This window comes from Saccoglossus kowalevskii, chromosome 12 (genome assembly GCF_978046115.1).
Source record: "Saccoglossus kowalevskii chromosome 12, keSacKowa6.1, whole genome shotgun sequence".
NCBI classification, from domain to species: domain Eukaryota; kingdom Metazoa; phylum Hemichordata; class Enteropneusta; family Harrimaniidae; genus Saccoglossus; species Saccoglossus kowalevskii.
Window position 1 is genome coordinate 10,536,550 of NC_140652.1, and position 22,634 is coordinate 10,559,183.

Sequence of the window (22,634 nt, forward strand, 5' to 3'; positions counted from 1 at the left end):
ATGAACAATTCATTAGATTATGTGGTTTAACGGCTAATTTGCCTAAAACTAAAATAGCTCCACTATTTAAAACCATTATATGACCTCTATGCAGATGCATGTGCCATTAATAGACGGTAAGTATTAGCGCACACCACTTCGTGAAAAGGGGTTACACCACTTGTAAAAAGTCATTTCGACCCAATAATACATACGATATATTCGGAATATATTTTAAATCACAACAGTACTACTATCTTTATTAGCATAATTTTGAAGATGCATCATTATAATTGCATATATAAATTAAAAAACACCCGCAGTCGTAGCAAATGGACTCTCCCATAAATTAAATATGAATATATTATTTTGTATTTAAGTATTAGCACAGTCCAGAGTAGACATGAAGAAGGTAAAATTTTGTGTGTTAGCCGTAATTATACTTGCAATCTTTATCATAGTTACTGTGACAATACAGATATATCTTATATCAACACAATTCAACACGAGTGATGACCCGCCCAACGCTAAACTGGTGAGTATTGTACGTCATAGTCACAATATTGATAATAAAGCAGTGGGATTTTCTATATTGATATACATGTATACCAATTATTTAGAACAAGTTCAATAAAACATCGAATTGTTTAACTATTTGTAATAAAATCATGTTTTATCATGTAAGATATGATAAACATCGACATGCAATCATACTACAACTACCAGCATTTGGTAAATGTTATAAATTTAGTATTTTCAACGTTTTATCTTTACCTGTGCATCCCAACTAAACCTATTTACATGTAGGTGTGTGTGTCGCCGTGTGCGCGCGTTTGTATTATCAACGTTGTGACGACTTTTACTTTTACACCTACCAAGTGACGACACACCTACCAAGTGGCGACCCTCACTATTTTCATTTTTCACTATCTTTTTTAAATATTTAATCGAATTTAAGTCAAGCTTAGGCTAGTAAAAAGGGGGGGGACATGGTACAATTTATATTAATATTATTTTAATTGTACCATACTTACCACCTTTACGAACCATAAGCTTCACAAACATTTCTATGTTGAGTCTACTTTTATTTAATTAATCTTGAATTAAAACGCAATTCTGTGTGGAATTGCAATGTAATTGACTTTAATACAAATCCAATTAAAACGCAACCCTATATAGAGTTTTATTTCAACCATAACGCAACTTCATTAAAAGTTAATTAAATGCGTGTCGATACAGCGATGGTAAAACGTGTATGTGCGTTTGTGTGTGTATTTCGAGTGTAAGTAGTGCCAAATCAATACCCCTACAGATCAATTACCTAATGTACCTAACTATACTTCACATTTTCAGTTTCTTCACGGCTTTGTCAAGTACTGATTATTAAATTTGATGAAATAGAACAGTTCACAGAATTTGCTTTGGGTTAAATCCATTCATAGCTATCATAATAATCAGTTAATTTGAAACCTTTCCACTGTCATCTCATAAACTAATCGTAACATTTCAATGGGACTTGGTAGACACAAGCTTTTGTACAACGTTTATTAAATTTGCTTTTAAATCTGTGCATAGTGATCATAATTTACTTAGTAATTCGTGAATTTCCAGCTTTTCACCGATAACTTAAATATAATCATTACATTTTATTGAAGCTTGACAGGGAAATGAATGTTCGGACCTGGTATAACTGTTATCTGTTTACATAAATTGATCTATTTCACTGTCACAGATATTTTAATAAACATCCGACATATTTCAATAAGAATTGGAACAATCACTAAAGTGGTTAGCTTGGACATGTGATATTATTATTATGCATAGCTGTAATACTCAAACACATGCAGACGGGCTATGATGAAATCATCGTACAAGCAATGTTGTTAAAATTAAAGATGATCATTTAAAGTCATGTTATCTCAATAGTATGCATGACTATATGCCATACATTGCTGCGGACTAAGATATGCAGCCAACGCTATACCGGCGGCAAACACATATGAGGTTATGTAGCCTTATGCCAGCATATCATATTCACAGAAAGCAGCTCTAGATGTGAATTTGAAACACAAATTTAAAACATTCAACATTTCTGTGGGACTCCTATACTCTCAAAGCGGGAGTTCTTTCAGTGTTTCTAATATTGGCGCCTGTTGTATGACGAAGAGTTGTCTGCCCACAGAAGCGGGGGTGGAGGTGTGGGTATATGCTAACCAAAATCCCGAGTTCGAAATTAGATTTGGTCTAATATTGTAAACATTATTTTAATTGCTTGCAGAATGTAGTGCGATTGTTTTTGGACATTGCAGCAGCACACATGACTACAGTATTTTTGATTGAACCAAGTATCTTACAAGCTGTAATAGATGACATGAAAACCGGAATATCAACAGCAGAAAAGTGTCGCTACCTATGCAATGAAAGATACGTGACTACATTTGCTTTAGTGAACACAGAATGGAGGACTCAGGTAAAGATTAATCTCGCACTTTACTGGGAATCTTTTAGAGTTAGATTTATGTTATATGTATTAATTTAATTTCCCTGAAATGAAGTAAGGTGGTCTACACTGACCTCTACCACAGAAGAGGGTCCACGCCAATTAAAGTGTAACTGAATTGGGCCAATTGACTTTTTTGTGTGCAAAATTTATTTATAAACAACATTATGAAAAAAAATCAAGTGAAAAGGGTATATAAATTGGGTAAACAGTCAATGATATTCCAAAACCGGGCCACGCCCCCCTCTCCCGTCACCTTCGAGTTTTTTCGGCATTACGAGTGTTGCCGAAATAGCGCCACCAACGGGACCATAAAGCAGGAGATTGCTAGCAGACAAGATTGTTAACCATTTTCCATACGCAAGCGTTTAGTAAACCAGCATACAGTACAGTTCTCGCGAAAGCTTTGGCCTTTGTGGCATCATTGTCGCCTACGCATGGCTTCATTGTCGCCCCTGCATCGCATCATTGTGGCATCAGCTTCGCGTCATTGAAAATTGAAGCTGTGCTCGCCTCGCTTATTTTGTGGCATCATCGTGGCCTCAGGTTCGCAGTCTCATGGCATCAACATGGCATCAGCTTCAAAGTATTGTGACATGAGTATGACCTCATTATTTTTACACAGTAATAGAAAACACATGTAAAGAAGTTCGATATATAATCGATTTGAAATTCAAGGCGGTAAGGGGAATAAAATAATAAAATAAAATAATCAAGAGCAAAATGACATTTTACTAAAAAGATATCTTGTTGAATTATTTTAGTGTTGCGAGTATTGGGCACCAACAACTTTGTGAAGTAAATTACAATCGGCAAGGTGACGAGTGTCGTATTGGCTGCAAGGAAAATTGTGATAAATTTAAATCACACGATGCAATCGTCGTTCGGATACAACAAAATTTGCTATATACGAAATGAAACTGTTCTTGTTATAAAATTACCTTTTTTTCACTCATTTTATTTGCTGGTAAGAGAACCGATCCCATGCCCGGACTATTAATACATGCAAAACCCACGTACGCTGCCTGGTGCGTCGGCGTTGTCGCCAGTCATCTTGATACAAAGTTCCAAAACAAGTGCGTACATTCCCACCTATGATTGGATGGTTGTGAAGGCGTCGGTCTTTGGTAAAATTTGACATCCAATTTTCTAAATTAAGTCACGATCAGCATGGACGTATTTGGTGACCAGCCGATGAACAATTTGAAAATTATGATTCACACGGAAGTCCTTCGATACTGAAAATCGTCGACCCCAGCCTAGTCTGGTTTATCTTATTTCCCAACTCACAAAACTGATTTGTATCTCAGCCCTGTTTTTTTTTTTTTTTGAACTGAGATCAAATCCCATCCGTTTGTCAAAACATGGAGCTCCATGGTCAAAATATGCCGATGTTTTTTCAGTGAATAATTGTGAAGCCTGTCACAGCGCAAAAAAACTTAGTGAATCGACGCCGGAGATTGGATGGTACGACGACCCTTCAATTTGCATCAAATATGCTTTGTTACAACATCATTGATTGGATGAGAGTCACCTGATCGGGGCACGACCTGGGTCACAGAACCATATTTGTCCGTATTATCGACAGAACTTTGCGAGAGAACCACACCCACATTTTCATCCATTTTTAGCGCGGAAGTTGCCAACAAATGTCGAAAAACTCATGAATTTTATGGATTCGAATAAAATAAAGCTAGCGATTGGCAAGACTGGTTAATAATATATCCCCCGATGCTCTTCGATTTTTTTTATTTCAAGGTGAGAAATGGATAGTTGAAGTTCCATCGATTTCAAGGCGACTATTCCACTGCAATAACTCTACGCACTGTTGTAGTTTCGAGAGGTAAAACAATATATAATAAATAGTACTTGTTTCATTATTTGGTTTTACAGTAAATTACGGAACATGATCCCGGTGAATTGCCATAAATAAATGCTGATTGTGTTGAATGGCGGACGTCGGGGCCGTTTGGAGAAACCAACGGGGATCGATATTCCAAACAAATTATTGGGACACGGTCGGTGGACCTTTCAAACAAATGAAATTATTAACGAAAGACGAGATTTTTCTAGATATATATACGAACATATATATACCAAATATATGCAAAATTGACAAATACACAAAGACGTGTAATATTATGCTTTTATGATCCTTCGGCTTGTCTTCTCCTTGGGGGGGGGGGACAACAATAATTCGAATTTACGGCATCAGTGGACCAAAGCCGTCAAGAACACCAGGAAATATTGGAATGGACCTTCTCCTCATAACATTATCTGCAGTGCCCGAATCATTTATCAGTACGTATCATTTACGCCCGAATCATTTATCAGTACAATTTCATTTGTTTCGATCTTGCAGTTGTAGGTATTCGCGTCCTACCTAAAATTTACATTTTAGAGTGTAGATTTTCTAACATTATTGATACATTGTTCAGGTGGAGTTTAATAAAAATAACAACGTTAAGATTTTCGGTCACGATGTTCAAACTCTGTGCCTGTGCCTTAACCGGGTGCCTGAATCGTCATGGTCATTTTGGGGAGGTACACGATCACCCACATCGCGTATTTTCTCGCAGGTTCAAACCTGTATGGGCCACTTTGTCCCTGGCACTGTAAAACAAAATCGTGACATCTCTCGTTGTCATCATATTCCTCGATCTCATAACTCTCGTCAGACGATGATAAGATAGATTCCGCGTCGCTTTCCGAGCACTGCATGCGTATAGCGGCCATTGTGAAACGATGACACGTTCCCCCCGTGACGTCACAAATCACCCTTACATGCTAATTAGGTTCTCTAGCTGAAGCCTCGTTCTGAGTCGGCCAAGAAATTGGACGTGGGCGTTTCCTTATCCAGAACATTATTATTGATCGTTTATTTAATTTATGTACATTTTTCACTTGTTTTTTTTTTCATAATGTTGTTTATAAATAAATTTTGCACACAAAGAAAGTCAATTGTCCCAATTCAGTTACACTTTAAACATAGCAGATACATTATAAAGGGTCATTGTTCGTCAACATTTTTTTGCTAAATCTAGATATATCATGCATTTAGTAGTATTTTATGAAAGGGGCGATGATTACTTGTGACATGGACCGATTAACATGCCTTGGACATTGATGCTGGATTTTACCATCATTCCCACATGGAAACACATAACAGACATAGATGACATGAAAACCGGAATATCAACAGCAGAAAAGTGTCGCTACCTATGCAATGAAAGATACGTGACTACATTTGCTTTAGTGAACATAGAATGGAGGACTCAGGTAAAAGGATTATTGGAAATGTTTATGAAAGACCAGAACCCGAGTTGAGGTGTATGTAGTAATTTAATTTTTCTTTTATTAGAATGACTTTCTGAATGAAATGAAGCGAAGTGGTTTTACACTGACCTCTATCACAGCAGAAGATCCACGGCAATTAAACATAGCAGATTCATCACCAAAGAACATTGTGCTTCACCATTTTTTTGTCAAATCTAGATATATCCTGCATTTAGTAGTATTTTACGAAAGGGGTGACGATTACTGGTGGCATGGACCGATTAACATGCACACTACATCGATGCTGGATTCAGACTACATAACAGACGTTGTGATTGGACATCATGCAGGTGCTTACGATAGGTATGTATTAATAAGTTATCAAAGTGAAAGGATCAAGCAAATGCAAATTTAAAATGGAAATTAGATACTATAACCTTATTACAGTTTATAGTTAAGAATTTCAATGGAACATAGAGTAAATCAAAGTGCTCTAAGGAACCAGTTTTTAACTATGACATGTCGTTTAAATTTTGTATAATCAATGCAAGAAACTGTTAACAATACTTATTTTTGTAATTGTAATACTAATTTTAGAATGGATACTTCCCCTATTACGTTGGATAGTATCATAATCAACATACCATCGAATCCACAGTCGTTTCTGGAGAAATTATCGAGCTCAAAATTCATTGAATGTAACTACAGAAGAGCAAAACGATTCAGGGAAGAAAATGGGGACTACTCTGCTACTGAGGCATCTATGTTTAGAAAGGCAGTGAAACATACACTCAAGAAAGGCAAGAAGGTATTGGATGAACTCGGAATTCGATTTTGGCTGGGCTCTGGTACATGTTTAGGTATGAATATCGATAGAAATATATTATTCTATTTACAATAATACAATGCGTTTTCAATGATACCACATGCAACCATACGATGACTGTTCGGTGATTGAGGTTATTGCACGAATATCAAACATGAATGGATATGGATTGTGAACCAGCCATATCCAACTGAAATACAAGAGTTTACGATGGACATATTTTCGAATTCATCATCCCCAAAATACAAATAAACGTATCTTTCGATATTTGGGCTTACTATAATTAGAATTTGTCGTCTAAAGAGCACGCTTTACTGCATCTTGCCATTATCGAGCCTGTCCCTGCCCAGTTATCACGAAACAATAGTCTGCACCTTGTAGTTCTAAATTAGTTTTAATATAATATAGTACATCAACATTTTCTAATTTAGGATGGTTTCGAGAATGTGACACAATTGGATATGACGATGATCTAGACATTGAAATGTTAATTAATGATTACAAGCCACAAATGACACATGCTTTTGAAAACTCTGGCTTTTGTCTCTTTAATCGCATTGGTAAAGTAAGTATACTCTGGGAATATTTCAATACTAGTCATCTGTATATATATATATATATGGTGCGTTTAGTTATATCCAGGAGATTGTCTTTACCAACCGTTGTGAATACATGCTAAAGTAATAATTTTTGTCCATGACGCTGGGAAACATGTTATGTTTGTTATGTTTGTATTGAAACTGGTGGAAAAAAGATATGCAATGTTATTTTGATAGTGACTTCTTTTCATTTTATTGTTTTTGCAGATTGAGAATGGCTTAATGTTGTCATTTCTTAGTGATGCACAACTCGACGTAATTTTTTACTACGAGGAAGACAATAAAATGTGGTACTCGGTGCCCTTTTTTCTATCTCCTCACGTAAAATACAAGTATGTTATGCAGTCAAAATTATGTTTCGGTCGTTTATGTTTCGCTGAATATTTCAATCATATTTTCCAGAACAGGAAATTAATTGCATGACGTTGATTAACGTGTGGAATACGTTTGTCACCCACAGGAAATTTATACCACGTGTGACACTCTGCTGGACTGAATTCCTAGGAATGAAGGTCAGTGTACCATGCAACACTCAAGAATATATTGAAACAATGTATGGAAAAACCTGGAAGCAGAAAGTGGAAAAGCGGCAGCTTCGATATAATGCATCAGGTTTTAAGAACGATGGACAATGGAGTGAACAAGAATGGGAGACATTTGAAATACATAACACGTGTGAGGGATATCATGCGTATCCTTGACAATTGTTGTTGCTATGTATTTTTCGAAGGATTCACCACAACTGCACTAAATGAATTACTCAACAATAACATATGTGAATATTGATTGCGACATGAAGACAATGAAGGGGCGGGTGTCATCCGTTTGTTTTGGTCAAAAAGTGTGCTCTCAGCAGGATGCACGAGTTGTGATCTATGACTTGCACAAAATACTGATGTGTTATCTTTCGATGAAATCCAATTACCCTATAATTTATCTAGTTAAACCTTTGGTAGCGGTTTTGTTTGGTGTTTATTTGTGAAACGATCTAAATGTCTGTCTTCGTTATAAGACGCACTTGTTGCTATGTAACCATCACTATTTTAATAAGATTGGCTATTCTATTACAATTAATGTGGAATTTTGATATATTTTTCCAAGAACTTTACCAGCGGTAATACCTACCATAAACTATTTCAGCGCATAAACGAAGCCGGAAAAAACAAAACAAAACAATGTTTTTACATTTGATTCTTAGTATTTCCGTTGCTTTACGGATGACAAGGCTGGCGAGTGACAGAATCGAACCCATCAATGACGTCACGTGTTCGAATCGGGCACTATGCTAAAATGAACGCGTGCGTTTTCGGCAGTGTTTTCTCACAAAATGCGTAATATATTACCTTTTCGACAATCTTTCGTTTTATTACTTCTTCCAGCTGTATTATGTTTTAGAATGACTCAGAACTGACCATGTTTTAATTATTTTTTATTGGAATAAGACACAAACAATTGCAGTTTATACAATCAGATCGATGTGTTATATCATTTAAATATCATGAGCGAAATGTATTATTTAAAAATAAATAATATTGTATCCAAGTAAACTACTAATACATATTTTTTAATTTATTGCTATACAATTTTCTAAAAAATCATTGTAAATGTAATTTAACTATCGAGGCGATATTTATAATATCTACTGATATGTGAGATTTTGCTGAAGTAGTCTTGTGTTTTGAGTTGAAACATCGTTGATGATTTTGCTTTCTGAAGTGTTTCAGTGTTCAAAAAAACATTTTTCGAGAAAAATCACATGTGAGAATGCTCAGATTTGATTGGAACTACAACTACCGTTTACAAATGGGATCAGTAACACCAGTTAGGCCACGATGTACTTAATTCACCACGTGTCTCGATTTCTAGTTGAACTTAGGTCGGTAAGACCATATAGGATGGTGCCTGACATGAAATTATTTTCTGGAGGTAATGCCATCTCATTACGCGTTGAATTAAACTCTCTAGTCGGCATATATACCATAATGCCTACCCGCGAGTTCCAAGACTTTTCACTCAATTTTGTTAATACTGATTGCATAAAGCAGATGCATTAGTCCATAAATGTTATATAAATTAACGCTTTAATGATACATTTATGTCACGGTCAATTAAAACGGTGTGTTTTAATGAAAAACATGAAAGTGATCCCAATATTTACAGTGTAATATCTACTGATATGTGTGGTTTTGCTGCAATAATCCATGCAAGATGACTACCAGTTTTGGTGGTTGACGAAATACACATGATCTTGTGTGAAATGATGTCTCTTACATTAAGCGGGAATTTTGAACTTAATCTGGCCAGATATCTCAAAGATGCTTTTAAAGAAATGGCTGCCAGTAGACCATTTTTTGAACTCAATCTAAAACGTAATGGTTGTGTTATGTTCAATATACGTATATTTATCAAGTTACCAATCCGTCCATGCATGAGTGAGATCCTGTTTAGGAATAATGAGCAAGTATGATTTTGTAACACCTTTTTTGACATTAAAATGACTTCCATTCTGCCATATTTAATTGAATTATGCAACAACTTCATGCATATGTCCAATTTGATGTGCGACGTGTTGGTGAAATTTAAAATTGATGGGCTAGACGCCAACTTTCAAATTAATCCGGAAATTCAAATGACGTGCAGCAAGGTCACATTGTGTTTAATGTATGTACTTACAGGTTTAAAACAATTACGTACAACATGGGTGAGATCCAGTTCTAGTTCTAACACAATTGACATTTACTTCGTCATTTCACTTTTAGAACTTATGAATATGCATATTACATATATACTTATCGAGAGCTTTTGCCTGATGTCCAATCATAGTGTCCGCTGCTATGTATTTGAATGTCAATCGATGTAGTGTCCATGCCTCCAGTAATCGTCATAAAATACTACGAAAGGCATGACATCTCTAGATTTGGAAAAAAATGGTGAAACACAGTGGCCCTCGGTGATGAATTTGTGATGTTTAATTGGCGTGGATCATCTTTTATGGTAGTGGTGTGAAACCACCTTGTTTCATTTTATTAATCAATTAAATTAATACATATACCACAGCTCAGACTCTAGTCTTTCATAAATATTCCCATTTTTCTTTTTGATTAGGTCCTAATAGGCTTTGATGAGGAAGTAACAATAAAGCGTTTCTGTGCCATTTAATTGTCTTCATATCCACTGACAACTTGAGATTATCCTAGTCCTGACTATCCAAGAAAAGAATCAATAACTGGATAACATACGCCTCGCTACTTTTAAATTACATTCAGTTTGAAACACTGTTGTGTAAATGATAATCCGTTGTTGGAAAAGCTTGTACCATGCAATATATTATCTACTATGCAAATATAGGTATATGTTTACATAATTTTCATTCTCTAAATATGACAGCAATGCCTCAGTCACAAATATGTACAGACAGTATTTATAGCAGTCAATATTGCTTTTTCTGGTAGGCATATAGTAAGAGAAAAACATTATGCAAATACAGTGTTTTGTAGTACATTCACTGTGCACAGGTGAGACACTGGGGACAGTGTCACTGCCTTGTTATTGCTTGTAGTTTTAACATTAAATGACTCACTTAATTTACTTAATTATTAATAAATTTTCATTGATATCTGAGCAAGTAATCATTGTATTGCAATGCAACTTGATATATGTGCCAAGATATAACGCAAAGACATGGATAGTTTGGGTTAGATATATGTGCATATTGTTGTATTGTAGCATAATATACATAACTTTAACACTGAACAACAGTGCAATAATGGCATCAATTGATCAGACTAGAGTAAAAATAAGTCACGTTACCTCATCAAAATGCATGCAAAACAATGTTTAACATACAACGTTTAAATATTCCATGTTTTTACTTCATGTACCTCAAATGCTCTACGCACACAGAAGCTCTTTCATAATGGCACATTCAGTGTGTCAAAGTCGTCGGGCATTTGCTGTTATCACAAGTTTGAATCACATATTTAGTATTGTAATGTATGTATTTTCGGAAACACATTATTTTACATGTTTGGTGATTATAACACACACACACACATACGTAGCAATGAGTGGAATTGTTTAAAGATACGTGTTGGTGGTCAGTATTAGAACTCGAGTACAAATGGCAAATAACGTATATGAAACACAAAATCATTATTATGACAAAAACCGTGCAATATTCCAACAATGTCAGATATACTCAACATCTTCACATTTGCTCGGAGAGTGTAGTCCGATTGTTCTTGGTCAGCACACAACACTAAAGTAGTTTTGGTTGAACCAAGGTGTAATAGATGACATAAGAAACGGTCTAACAACAGATTTTTTTAATGAAATGCATCGAAGGGGATTTACACTAACACTTACCACAGGAGAATGGACATTGTTCATTTCCTCCAAATCCAAATTAGTATTATTTTATGAAATGATGTTTACTGGTGGTTTGGACCAATTTACATGCTCATTACAGCGATTCCCAACATGGAAATACAGATATAATAAGAGTATGACATAATTATTGGATGTGTTTGCACGCAATCTCCGCTTTTAAGTTGAAGTATAGTATAATATTTGTAGGGAAAATAGATACTATGAAATTATTAAAGTTTGTGGTTAAGAGGTGCAATAAAGTAAATGATTTCACATGCTTAATACAGCTGATATGTCCAGCTTGTTTTTGTTATTACTTATTATTAATACTGTATTTTAGAATGGATACTACACCTATTACGTTGAGCAGTATAGAAATAAATACACTATCGACTCCACAATCGTTTCTGAGGAGATTATCGAGCAAGATTCATTGAATGTAATTTACAAGAGAAAGACAATGGGAACTCCCCTGCTACTGAGGCATATATGTTGAGAGTGGTAGTGAAACATACACTAATAAAAGAATAAGGAGGTATGTGATAGACTTGGAATTCGATTTTGGTTGGGCGCGGCCTATTCATGACACGCCGCGTTCTCAATGGATGATAGGAAATATAAGTAGCCTTGTTATCAGGCGGTAACCGATCAGTGATTAAGTTCTTTGCACGACTGTAAAAATAAGAATGTATGTGAACAAGAAATGTCCATCTGAAATACAAGAGTTTACATATAAATTTCTTCAGACTCTAAATAACCGACCGGATATGACAGAATGGGCTCAACTGCCGGACGTCATTTATTGGAGTTGTCAACGCCTTTGCCCTGTTATCTCACACTGATCTGCAGCTAGTCTTTGAAGGCGTATAAACATAATGTCATTCACAATTCTAGTACATTGTATTCTACGGTATGATCAATGTACAATGAACACTGGCGTAAATAACCTAATAATGTAACATATTGTGTTTTGTACAAGACCAAAATATCTGCGTATATACGCGTCGGATGCAATTTTTTACAATAATCATGATACCATTACGAATTTGAATAAAGCCGTCTCGAGAGTGGTCCTAGTGATCCCGAGCTGTGTATGAATGTAAAAGTTTGAATTTCAAAGAAAATGTTTTACAACGTCTTTAAATTATTCCGTTGCTATTGTAACTGGTAGCCTGGCTTTTCAAACCTTTACTTATACTGTTCCAAACGATACACACCCTCCGTGTGTACATTGGATGTCACGGTGTCGACAGTCATCTAATCATGTTGACAAACGATTTGACAATGGAATTACAATTTTGCTTGACAAATTGCATGAATTTAAACAAACACACTCAAAGGTATATAATATTTTTTTATTTTACCAAATTTTATCATAGGGAGGGCGTTATGTGTGATATTAATTCTAATGCTTTTTATGGCAGAATGCTACGGATATTTCTGGTGAAATAAATTATAATCAATGTATTGATACCGAACATTGAATATGTTAAAAGAGATAGCCTTGTGATTGTTGTTATGTATATGTTGTTCTTAACACAATAAATATCAATACAACAAAAAACAAAAACTTTTACAAACTTTGTATTTTTAATTGCCGTTTATTTTGTAGATATAAAATTATTGCCAGAATATATGAACAGTACAAACCCAGTGATTCAGTAGGTTTTAAAACTCTAACTACATGGAGGTAATTCCTCATGTAAAATAACACACATACTTTACAACAGAATGGCCGGAATGAGTGCTGAACTGCTGCAGATAGACATACTACCCACCACGCCATTAAAACAAACTTGTTGGTGATTCAATCATTCAATCGAATGATGCATGACAAAATTTGAAGATAGTCATATAACTTTCCCAAGATGCAATACGCGGATGTGAGTTATCGTGCATGTAAACTTTATTATATGGCTAGCGACATAGTTTTTTTCTCTCTGTCAATGAAAAGCATGTTGAGAGGAAATAACATCCTTAATTATAGTTATGTGTATACAATTTGTTTTGGAATTTACACGTTCAAGTACACAAAACAAACAAACAACTGACAACTATCGGCAAACAAATACCAGAAATACAAAACAAAACAGCTGTACAGTACACTATACTACAATAATGTGAAGACAAAAATGTGGAACGATGTAATAAACAAAACAGGATCTATTTAGTTATGTAGTATGTCAGGTATTTTTATGCTTCACTGAGGCGCAACGGCTGATTAAGTCTTCTTGTTTAGACTGTTTACTTTTAAAACCTTTTTTGTTTGAAACGTTTACGAAGTTAGCGTTTTTGGCACTTGACAGAGTACTAAATTGGTATATGTAATGCCGTGTATTGGCAGATTTACCCTGTTTTAACACTGCGACAAAGACTTCCCGTTTTTGCCATTGTAAAATTCATTCGTTTTTATGCAGAAAAATACAGTATTTTTACCAAAATAATCATATTGATTAAAGTTATTGTGCATACAGGAATTATTGAAAACACGCTACATAGATTGTAATTTCATTTAGTTTCTTTCAGTGATAATTCAAGACAAATATATGACAAAAAGATAAAGAGTTTCTTTTTTTTTCTGTAATATTCCTGTGTAATCGGAAATTATGAGACTGAATTAAGGGTGCATAGGACATAATTTTGTTATGAATTGTTCTTAATATAAGTTTCTGAATTATCTTGTCAGAATAATTATTTCGTTTTTTTCTTTCTTCAAAAAACCGAGGAATGTATCGTAGTATTTTTCTTGTTTACCATCAGAATAGGTATCAAAGATGTGTTTGGGTTTTCCGTATAGTTTGTTGAACAATAACACTTTTTAGTTTTACATAATTATGATTGAAGTTGAAAAATTGACATTAACAACAATTTATAAATTGCATGCATGATATCATATAGAAGCTATAAAATTTGATGATTATAGTTATAGTTATCGACCTTTTATCACTAAGGAAGATGCACTGTTGCTATTCATGTCATTGTGATTGCACGTCGTTACGACACGAAAGGTAGAAATGCTTGTATGTTCATGCTATCATAAATGATGTTGCATTTATGTCATTGTGATTGCACGTCATTATGAAACAAAAGTTAGGGATGCTTGTATGTTCATGCTATCATAAATGAGCCTATTTAATATTGATTCTTTGAAATATATTGAACAGTTTGATTAAAGACATTTGAAGAAGAACGATAGCGAGACATTCATGGTGGGGTGGTGAAACTCAATATTGACTGACAATTAAAAACAAGAATGGTATGAATGAACTGGCTAGTACAATTCTAAGCAAATGTATTCAAATATTAGCTTTAATAATAATAAATCATCCACGGTGACTACATTTATCATTATTTCATTATGTGATAACAATTGTGGCAATCGGATTGGTTAATGCAAACAGATTGGCCTCTTGACATCATGGTTCGTTATGGCTAAATAAGCTAACTCAGTGATTTTACAAAATATTTTGGAAATTTATTTAGACGTCGGGTGGCGATATTAAGACTTCAACTTCAGCGTCTTCAAGCACATGATTTTGCCACTAATTTCCCAAATCGTAAACATGGTGCTGGCCTCCAAAATAACTGTATTTCATAATTTATATGCAAATGAGCCAACATACTGCTGGAATAATTGAATACGCGTTACAAACTCCGCGTTAGTTGTCTGCCTTTACACTCATGTTGTGATTTAAGTTTTTAAAATTGTTATAGTGTTAAATAAATAATTGAATAAAGCACGTAAACAGAAAAAATAGGATTTAACAATTTTGGAATAATGTAAAATTCGTCAAATTCCCAGATAAATTATTATTCCCTTTATTTAAATTACTTTTCCACTCCCATATATACCTTCATCCCACCTATTTATGTTTTCAATATTATAATTGATTGTAATATTTATGACAAAAAATTATAAATTGTTTTGTCATTTCAGTTGACTAACGCCGTATACCACGCAATAACACGGTCACGAACCAGCGTAATGACCAGCCTGCAACACACATGATTGTAACTATCACTGCAATAACATCAAGCAAGTAATACTCTATAACAGAAAGGTGCTTCCTATGAACAGTCAAATGACTGGCACCATATTTCGTCACGTGTTCAATCCAGAAAACGGCGGTTTCTGTTGCATTCATCGGAACATCTTTTACAGCAGCTGACAACTGATTAGCTCTGTTACTGTACCTGAAACAAATTAAATTAAGTCATGAACACATCACATAATGATTTGCTCATTCCATACCACTGTATAAATTGACATCCTATTCGAGTGCATTTGTACATGACATACGATGGAATATTTACGGTCAAGTACTTACTTCTCATTCGATAACACCTCCACTATGGCTTCGTACAAGTTCTCATTATTCAGTGACTTCATTTTGACGTATGTGCCAACCCCGTTAGATACAATTTTTCCAGCAGTGTCAAATTGATCTATCATTAGTGGTATGCATACCATTGGAACTCCATGATACATAGCTTCACGATAACTGCTCAATCCGCCATGAGTTATGAATAATCGCGTTTTCCGATGAGCTGGTTAAAATACAGATCATAATTACATATATATGACATTTGTAACACAACTTATATTGTGCAATCTTGTTCACATGATATGGTGCACCGTCGCCGCCTTGTGCCTGTGTAGGCGTCAGCTGCTCGTTCTAATTCTTTCATTGTTTCAAATCAAGTGATTGTACTTACTTTGGATATGATCTACTGATTATTTCCTTATCTCACTAAATGAATTGTTGGAATTCAACGTTATATTCAAATAACCAAATCTTTCGTTAAAGATACTATATAGTCTCGATTCAAAAACACAACACATATAAATATTACATATACAAATAGCTCACCTAAAACATCATTCTGGTTGAACCATTTAACAATGTTTATGTTATCACCAATATGTCGAGGAGTTGATCCACTGTAACTGAATATTATTTCGTGGGGAAATCGGGCAAGTGTCGAGAGTATTATGTCAAGTGTTTTGTGTGGAAGAAAGGTTATAAATGTCCCAAGTGCTACCACTATGACACCCTCATCTCCAGAGTTCTGCATTAATTCTTTCAAATCCTGAAATATAATTAAACTCGTGTTATTCTTTTCATTCCATTCAACGCTTACATATAGTTGCACTGAAATGTAGCAAAGTAGTATGTTTGGTTGAGATAAATAGGGAAACGTACGTTTTCAATGTTGAACTGCAAAGTAATATGATGGAACAACAACAAAGATAATTTTAGGCAACATTCTTGGATATTATTTGTTATATTGCTATATTAGTTGGTCTTTCTTAGCGGTATTTTGTTTGTTTATGCATTAGTGTATAAATCGATTAGCACAACACTCATTTCCTTTATATTCATTGTATACAATGGACGCACAATTTAGACTGCAATAAACTTCAGTTACAAACACAAAATAATATACTCAATGAATTAGAAGGTTTTATATTTGACTATATACTGCTAGTGTCAATAATGGAAACGTTGACTTCCATTATACTGGTTATTCTTGGTTATTATGCCACTCGAAAATCAAAGGCTTGGAATGGTAGTCAATAAAAAAACGTGGAAATAAAATCAAGCCAATATGACTGTGCATGACTTTATAGTTTGAAATCTATAGTTTCACTAATAAGGTGTCTTCATACATGCATAATGTAAGTATGCTATATATGCTTGAAGTGTGAATGAATCTATACAGACAACAATAACTATATACACAGTATCTCTCATTGGAAAAATATATTCATATTTAATATTACTAATACAAATAAGTATCGGGAATAAATATTTAGCAAACTAGCCAGTGTGTCACTAATTCTTGCGAAGTTATTTATAATGATCGAAAACAATCTTATCCTGTCTATGAATCGACATGTAATATAATGACATGCTATATGCTGAGTATTTTTTTATATTGCTGAGTGTGTCATTTAAAGTGAGTTGTCAAATGACTTCGACAACCATTTGAAGCATATGAGTAGTGAGTAATACATGACAAATTGCTATAGTATATTAAAAACAACGTTGTAAATATTTGCTAGTTGCATCTAAAGCTGATTGATATATACATACTCACCGTCGGCAAGTTGTAAGGAGGTTTGACAGTGAGCGGTCCAACTGGAATGGCATTAGGAACTAAGGGATGAACATAACCGATAACAAAGTCTGTCACCAGAAGATGTAGGATTGCTTGTTCAAAAGGATGTCTTTCTGGAGTAATGTTGTGTTGGTGCTGCAGCGTGACATATGACATATCCATGTTATTTGGTAACGTTGATGCTAAAAGGTTTTGAAATCTCGATAAAAACGTCATTTCATCTGAAAGCATCATGGTTGTCCGTTGAATGGGATAGTAAGATACAGGTGCACCCACATCGGTTATGTATTCAACATCTAACGCAGTATGTATAACAACATACGGAATGCCAACGTATTTTAATACCATTGAGCAACAGTAACATAAAGAGTCTGTTACTGCTATGTTGTAGGTTTTCAATGAATTTCGAATGTATACTTTTTGATGGAGCACTGCATTACAATATACTCTATGCGATTCACTGATTTCCCTGAAAACCACGTCATGGGCCATGTCATTGTTGTAGTAGTCGGAGAGAAAGTCTTCGTTGACAAAATTTATTATCACTGGTTTCAAAGTGTGTATACCCAATTCTGCGTACACGTTGTTGAATAAGTCTGTTGAGAATGTTAGTACATCGACCGAGTGGCCATGTTTCATTAGAGCTGCTCCTATGTAGGCTATATTTTGGACGTGACCTTTAGATCCATGGAATCCATAAATGAGTATATCAGCACAAAGGGATTCCTGGAATTCATGAATCAATATAAATAAAATGGCCAATGTATGCAGATATTTCCTCATTTTGTAGAAAAGCTTTGCTATCCAGGTATGCTGCTCAGAAAAAAGAGAAAACACAGAAACAAATGATAGTGTTGTAATCAGTATCAGTATTTGTTTTCTATTCGTCTACCACAGACATAAGATCAAAAATAATTACAGCACAGTATGCTTTTAGTGTTGAATATTGTTATGGAACATTCAATGTTTATATGTTACTCACCAACCGACCTTACATACGTCTTCCTAACCTCGTAAAAAATAGTACTGTTTATAATAACACTTACCATCAACAATGTATGTTTTGTAGTATATTTGACCTTTAAATCGTTTTGATCACTCATACATAAAGCAGAATTTATAGAGGTTTATTTGTCAAGTTTGTATATATAAACGACTGCTGCAATATTTTTAATATATTTTTTGTATGAGACAATCCACTTAACATTACTCCATATTACCAATGACAATTTTATATACACGGTAGCACATTAGTACACACGGTGCCAATATTATTCACTTTATTCACGTTATTAGATTATCACATGCGTGAAGCAGTGAATAGAGATTAACTAAATACGTATTTTCTGACAAACTATATATAGTACACAACATTTGAATAAAACAAATAAATTATACTGTAAGTATAAATATGGCTGAATCGAGAGAATTGACAATCTGTCTACAATTTACTAAATGCACAATTCTGTATGCGTTCCGGTAGATATGCTCACCCTGAAAGTATCAATAATGAACCTGCCACTACTGTAACTGCAATAGATGACAAGCGCGCCCTCTCTTGTGACAAATTGACACAATAATCGTTTTCGCAGCAGGTAATCAGAGTGATTTGCTTGTATGTTGAACTATCACTAATTTACACCTTCGGTCAACCACAGAATACGTCCAACATAACCACATCATCACTGGTACATTCTGTATATTGCATTATATATTACTGAAAACAGTTTTTATTTATATACGTACATACATACATTCCCAATGCAATATAACAATGACGTTACTGTGATCGTGCCTCTGGAGAGATTTGTTATGGACACTTTCGTTGGCTCGTTGTGTTAGTATAACGCAGTTTAAATTCAATCAATACATTGACTGAACAATAAACCTTACATCACAATTACAGTTGACCATATTAACGTTAATTTCTAGGTGTATATCACATCAGCTCTACTAAACTCATAGCACTCAAATATGTTTGATGAATAACAGCCAGAATTACGTAGATGAGAACGCAAACAATATGTTTCAGCTCATTTTACAGTTTATTGTTATGTGAAAACAACCACTCTACTGATGAGACATACGTTATATACAATTTCAACTGTGATAACATTTATGTATATGTGTATACGTATATGTGACAAGGTTACAAAACTATCAGACCTAGGACTTGAAGCAAAATTATTTGGCTTCTACCCTATATACAGTAGGTATTCAGACAATGTCACACCTCTTGTATTATGACACACATACAAGAGATGACAGGTTGTCACATATGTATAGTGAATGGACCAACATGTTTGCCCCAGTCTAGACGTTACATAAAGCTTTAGTAGATCTAGGATCTACTTAACCCTATTCCCAGTCCTTTCGAAATGATTTATTCACTATGTTGTCAAATGCACTGGGCAAAATCGTTGGTATACGGCGGGTACATTAGCGTATTCACACGCGCATTTTCCCGATACTCGAAGATAGACGTTGGTCGGCGCACACATACATTCAACGTATATACGGGAAAACGCGACGTATATTCACACATTCGGAACATACTGATACGTAAATATACATATCAGTATACTTACGGAGACCGGAAGTATACAGTACACACATTAACGTACACCTAATGCAGAGCAATGCTGTCTAACGTATTCCTACGTATACGTAGTATATACGGACACGTGATAAACCACTGTATATAGTTAATACTGACGCAGATCGACTTATACGTAGCGTATACGGTCACGCAATAAACCAGTGCACACAATTAACATCGGCGTAGATCTACGTATATTTTGCGTATACTCGGCATATTTAAAGCGCATGATATTGGCTGATTGTTCAGAAACATTAGCATAAAGGTCACATATTTTAGGTCATGCTTCATTTCCGGTTAATCAATCACGTAGTAATTTGGTGCTTGGGCGCCGCACGTGCTTGTAATTTTTCTAGGTACTAGTATTTCGTTTTTAAATAAAGTATCGACAGCATTACTCGTATTTGCTACCGCAACACATTTATTTATAAACACAATACAACAACCTAGCAATATCACGAGCTCCTGTTACAGTCATATACATGTAAAGATAAAGAAATGGTTATTGCCACACCCATGGCCATCTCGGTGATCAGACGTTTTTTATGAACACAGGACCAGCAACGAGGCACTAACCCTTTCTTCATCTGTAAGTTACATGTGACTGTAATCTGTGACTTACATCAGACTAGATCGCATACCACAGAAAATCAAACGCGGGAGGTGATTCACAATGAAATATTTGGCCACTCGATGTTCAACACAAGCAGGATCAGGGCAACTTGAACAATTCATAATCGGAAATAACGTTTACAGTGAATCTACGGTCAACGATAACACATTGCAACTAATGCAATTTCGTGTTAATTAATATTGAGGAGTTGTTTTGGGGTAATTGCAAAAGTGGAAATAAAAGACAGATATTTGTGATTCAAGTGATTTAGTATTTATTTGCAATAACAATACACACACTTACAAGTACACAAATCTTCCTCAACATACACAAATAAATCATATGGGGTTTTAATTTCAAGTTAATTGAAGGTGAAATATAAGTTCATAAGTGGTTTAAATTTAGTGGACTTCTTTAACAGAAATAACAAAATTCAACAATTAATGCATTTAATGTCAAGTAATTTATAAATTCAATGAAACAAAAGAAATAAAATTCCAGTTATAAGCTAAAAATATTGAAAGGGTTCATTTGGGTAGGAATCAGAAAAAAAATCACGCTGGTCATCAAAACTTAGTGCAATCATATGGGGTTTGACAGGTACATGGCGGTCCTACTTATTTCTGGAGCATGCGGATTGGTTGCCTCCTTGCCACTCGGTTGTCTTAATCCAAAATCAAATCGTTCAGTGTTATGACCTGAATGTCGAAGACCTCACAATGAACATTCCTTTCCGATCTTCTTCGCCGTCTTCCCCATCTGACATCATAATGTCCACAACTTTCGTCACCATCTCCCACACCCTTGCTCTTCCTCTTTAACTTCTTTTCCCAATATTCCGTCAGCTGCAATGATAGAAATGTTATTTATAACACTCTATTTATTATTACTGCTATTTTAACAAGCTTGAATAAAACGAATTCAAAATTATAAAAACTATAAATTAACACTTACTCATCTCCTATTTGGTTCTTTCTTTGTTTTTTCCAAGCTCTCGTCTCTCTCTGTCATTTTCTAGTAACAATACCTAAAATAGAATGTGTAACAGTTTAATTGAGATTTGTCAAGCAAATTTGAATAGGAGAAGGTGTTGTATAAAATGTTTGGTGACCTGGACAGTTTTTAGTCAATATATTACCGACTCAACAGTGGGCAATGAGATTCAAACCTATCCCCCTCTCGAAATCAAAACGTGCTAATCATTGTAGTAATAACTTATGTATTTTATATTTAATGTACGAACCAATCACTATATTTCAAAGAGCAAAAAGATAGTATACGTATCTTAGAAAAATGTTCTTGTCCATACTAGAACAAAAGATCAACGGACAGTTTCTTTCAAATAAAATCAATGACAATTTTAAAATAGCGCCTCAGATTGCTATTGTCGCATTTCGTCAAACAGTACTTTAAAAAAAAACTTAGATGTAAGTCATCTCTAAAGTTCACAAGAAGATGTTGATACGAAATTCCTGCTGCATCCCACTCATGCCGTGGCCAGTTAAGCGAAGCGCAACAAAAATCGTCATTTATTTTCCAGACACTGATGTATTTATACTTGCTAGGTCCCCAATGCTTTGTGATGAAAATTGTGCTGGTGCAGGTTAGATACATCGGGTAATTCCATTACCATTTATGCTTTTACTGAAGCTGACTTAACTGGTAGTTTTACGGGAAAGGGGAAGATTAGCTGTTGGAAATTATTTAAGAATGCAAATAATAGTAAATTGCATTTGCTGATCTGAGTAATC

General features: G+C 34.7%; 2 protein-coding genes across 3 annotated transcripts; one reads left to right on the forward strand and one right to left on the reverse strand.

Annotated features, from left to right (window-relative positions):
- Positions 1 to 375: 375 nt before the first annotated feature.
- Positions 376 to 8,727, forward strand: LOC146735509 (ribitol-5-phosphate transferase FKTN-like). 2 transcript variants are annotated; one of them, XM_085506124.1, is made up of 7 exons: positions 376 to 514; positions 2,258 to 2,449; positions 5,841 to 6,118; positions 6,353 to 6,615; positions 7,013 to 7,146; positions 7,388 to 7,512; positions 7,641 to 8,727. In XM_085506124.1, the coding sequence occupies exons 1-7, from the start codon at positions 383 to 385 to the stop codon at positions 7,879 to 7,881; spliced, it is 1,365 nt and encodes a 454-aa protein (XP_085362250.1). In that variant the 5' UTR covers positions 376 to 382; the 3' UTR covers positions 7,882 to 8,727. The 2 variants fall into 2 exon arrangements, with proteins under 2 accessions (XP_085362250.1, XP_085362251.1); XM_085506125.1 differs by lacking the exons at positions 376 to 514; positions 2,258 to 2,449 and adding an exon at positions 5,657 to 5,758.
- Positions 8,728 to 15,489: 6,762 nt separating this feature from the next.
- Positions 15,490 to 21,676, reverse strand: LOC102802916 (2-hydroxyacylsphingosine 1-beta-galactosyltransferase-like). Its single transcript, XM_085505884.1, has 5 exons — positions 21,602 to 21,676; positions 17,651 to 18,484; positions 16,420 to 16,639; positions 15,877 to 16,096; positions 15,490 to 15,742 (listed from the first exon to the last, which is right to left on the reverse strand). Exons 1-5 carry the CDS (start codon positions 21,674 to 21,676, stop codon positions 15,490 to 15,492), a joined length of 1,602 nt encoding a protein of 533 aa, XP_085362010.1.
- Positions 21,677 to 22,634: the final 958 nt, after the last annotated feature.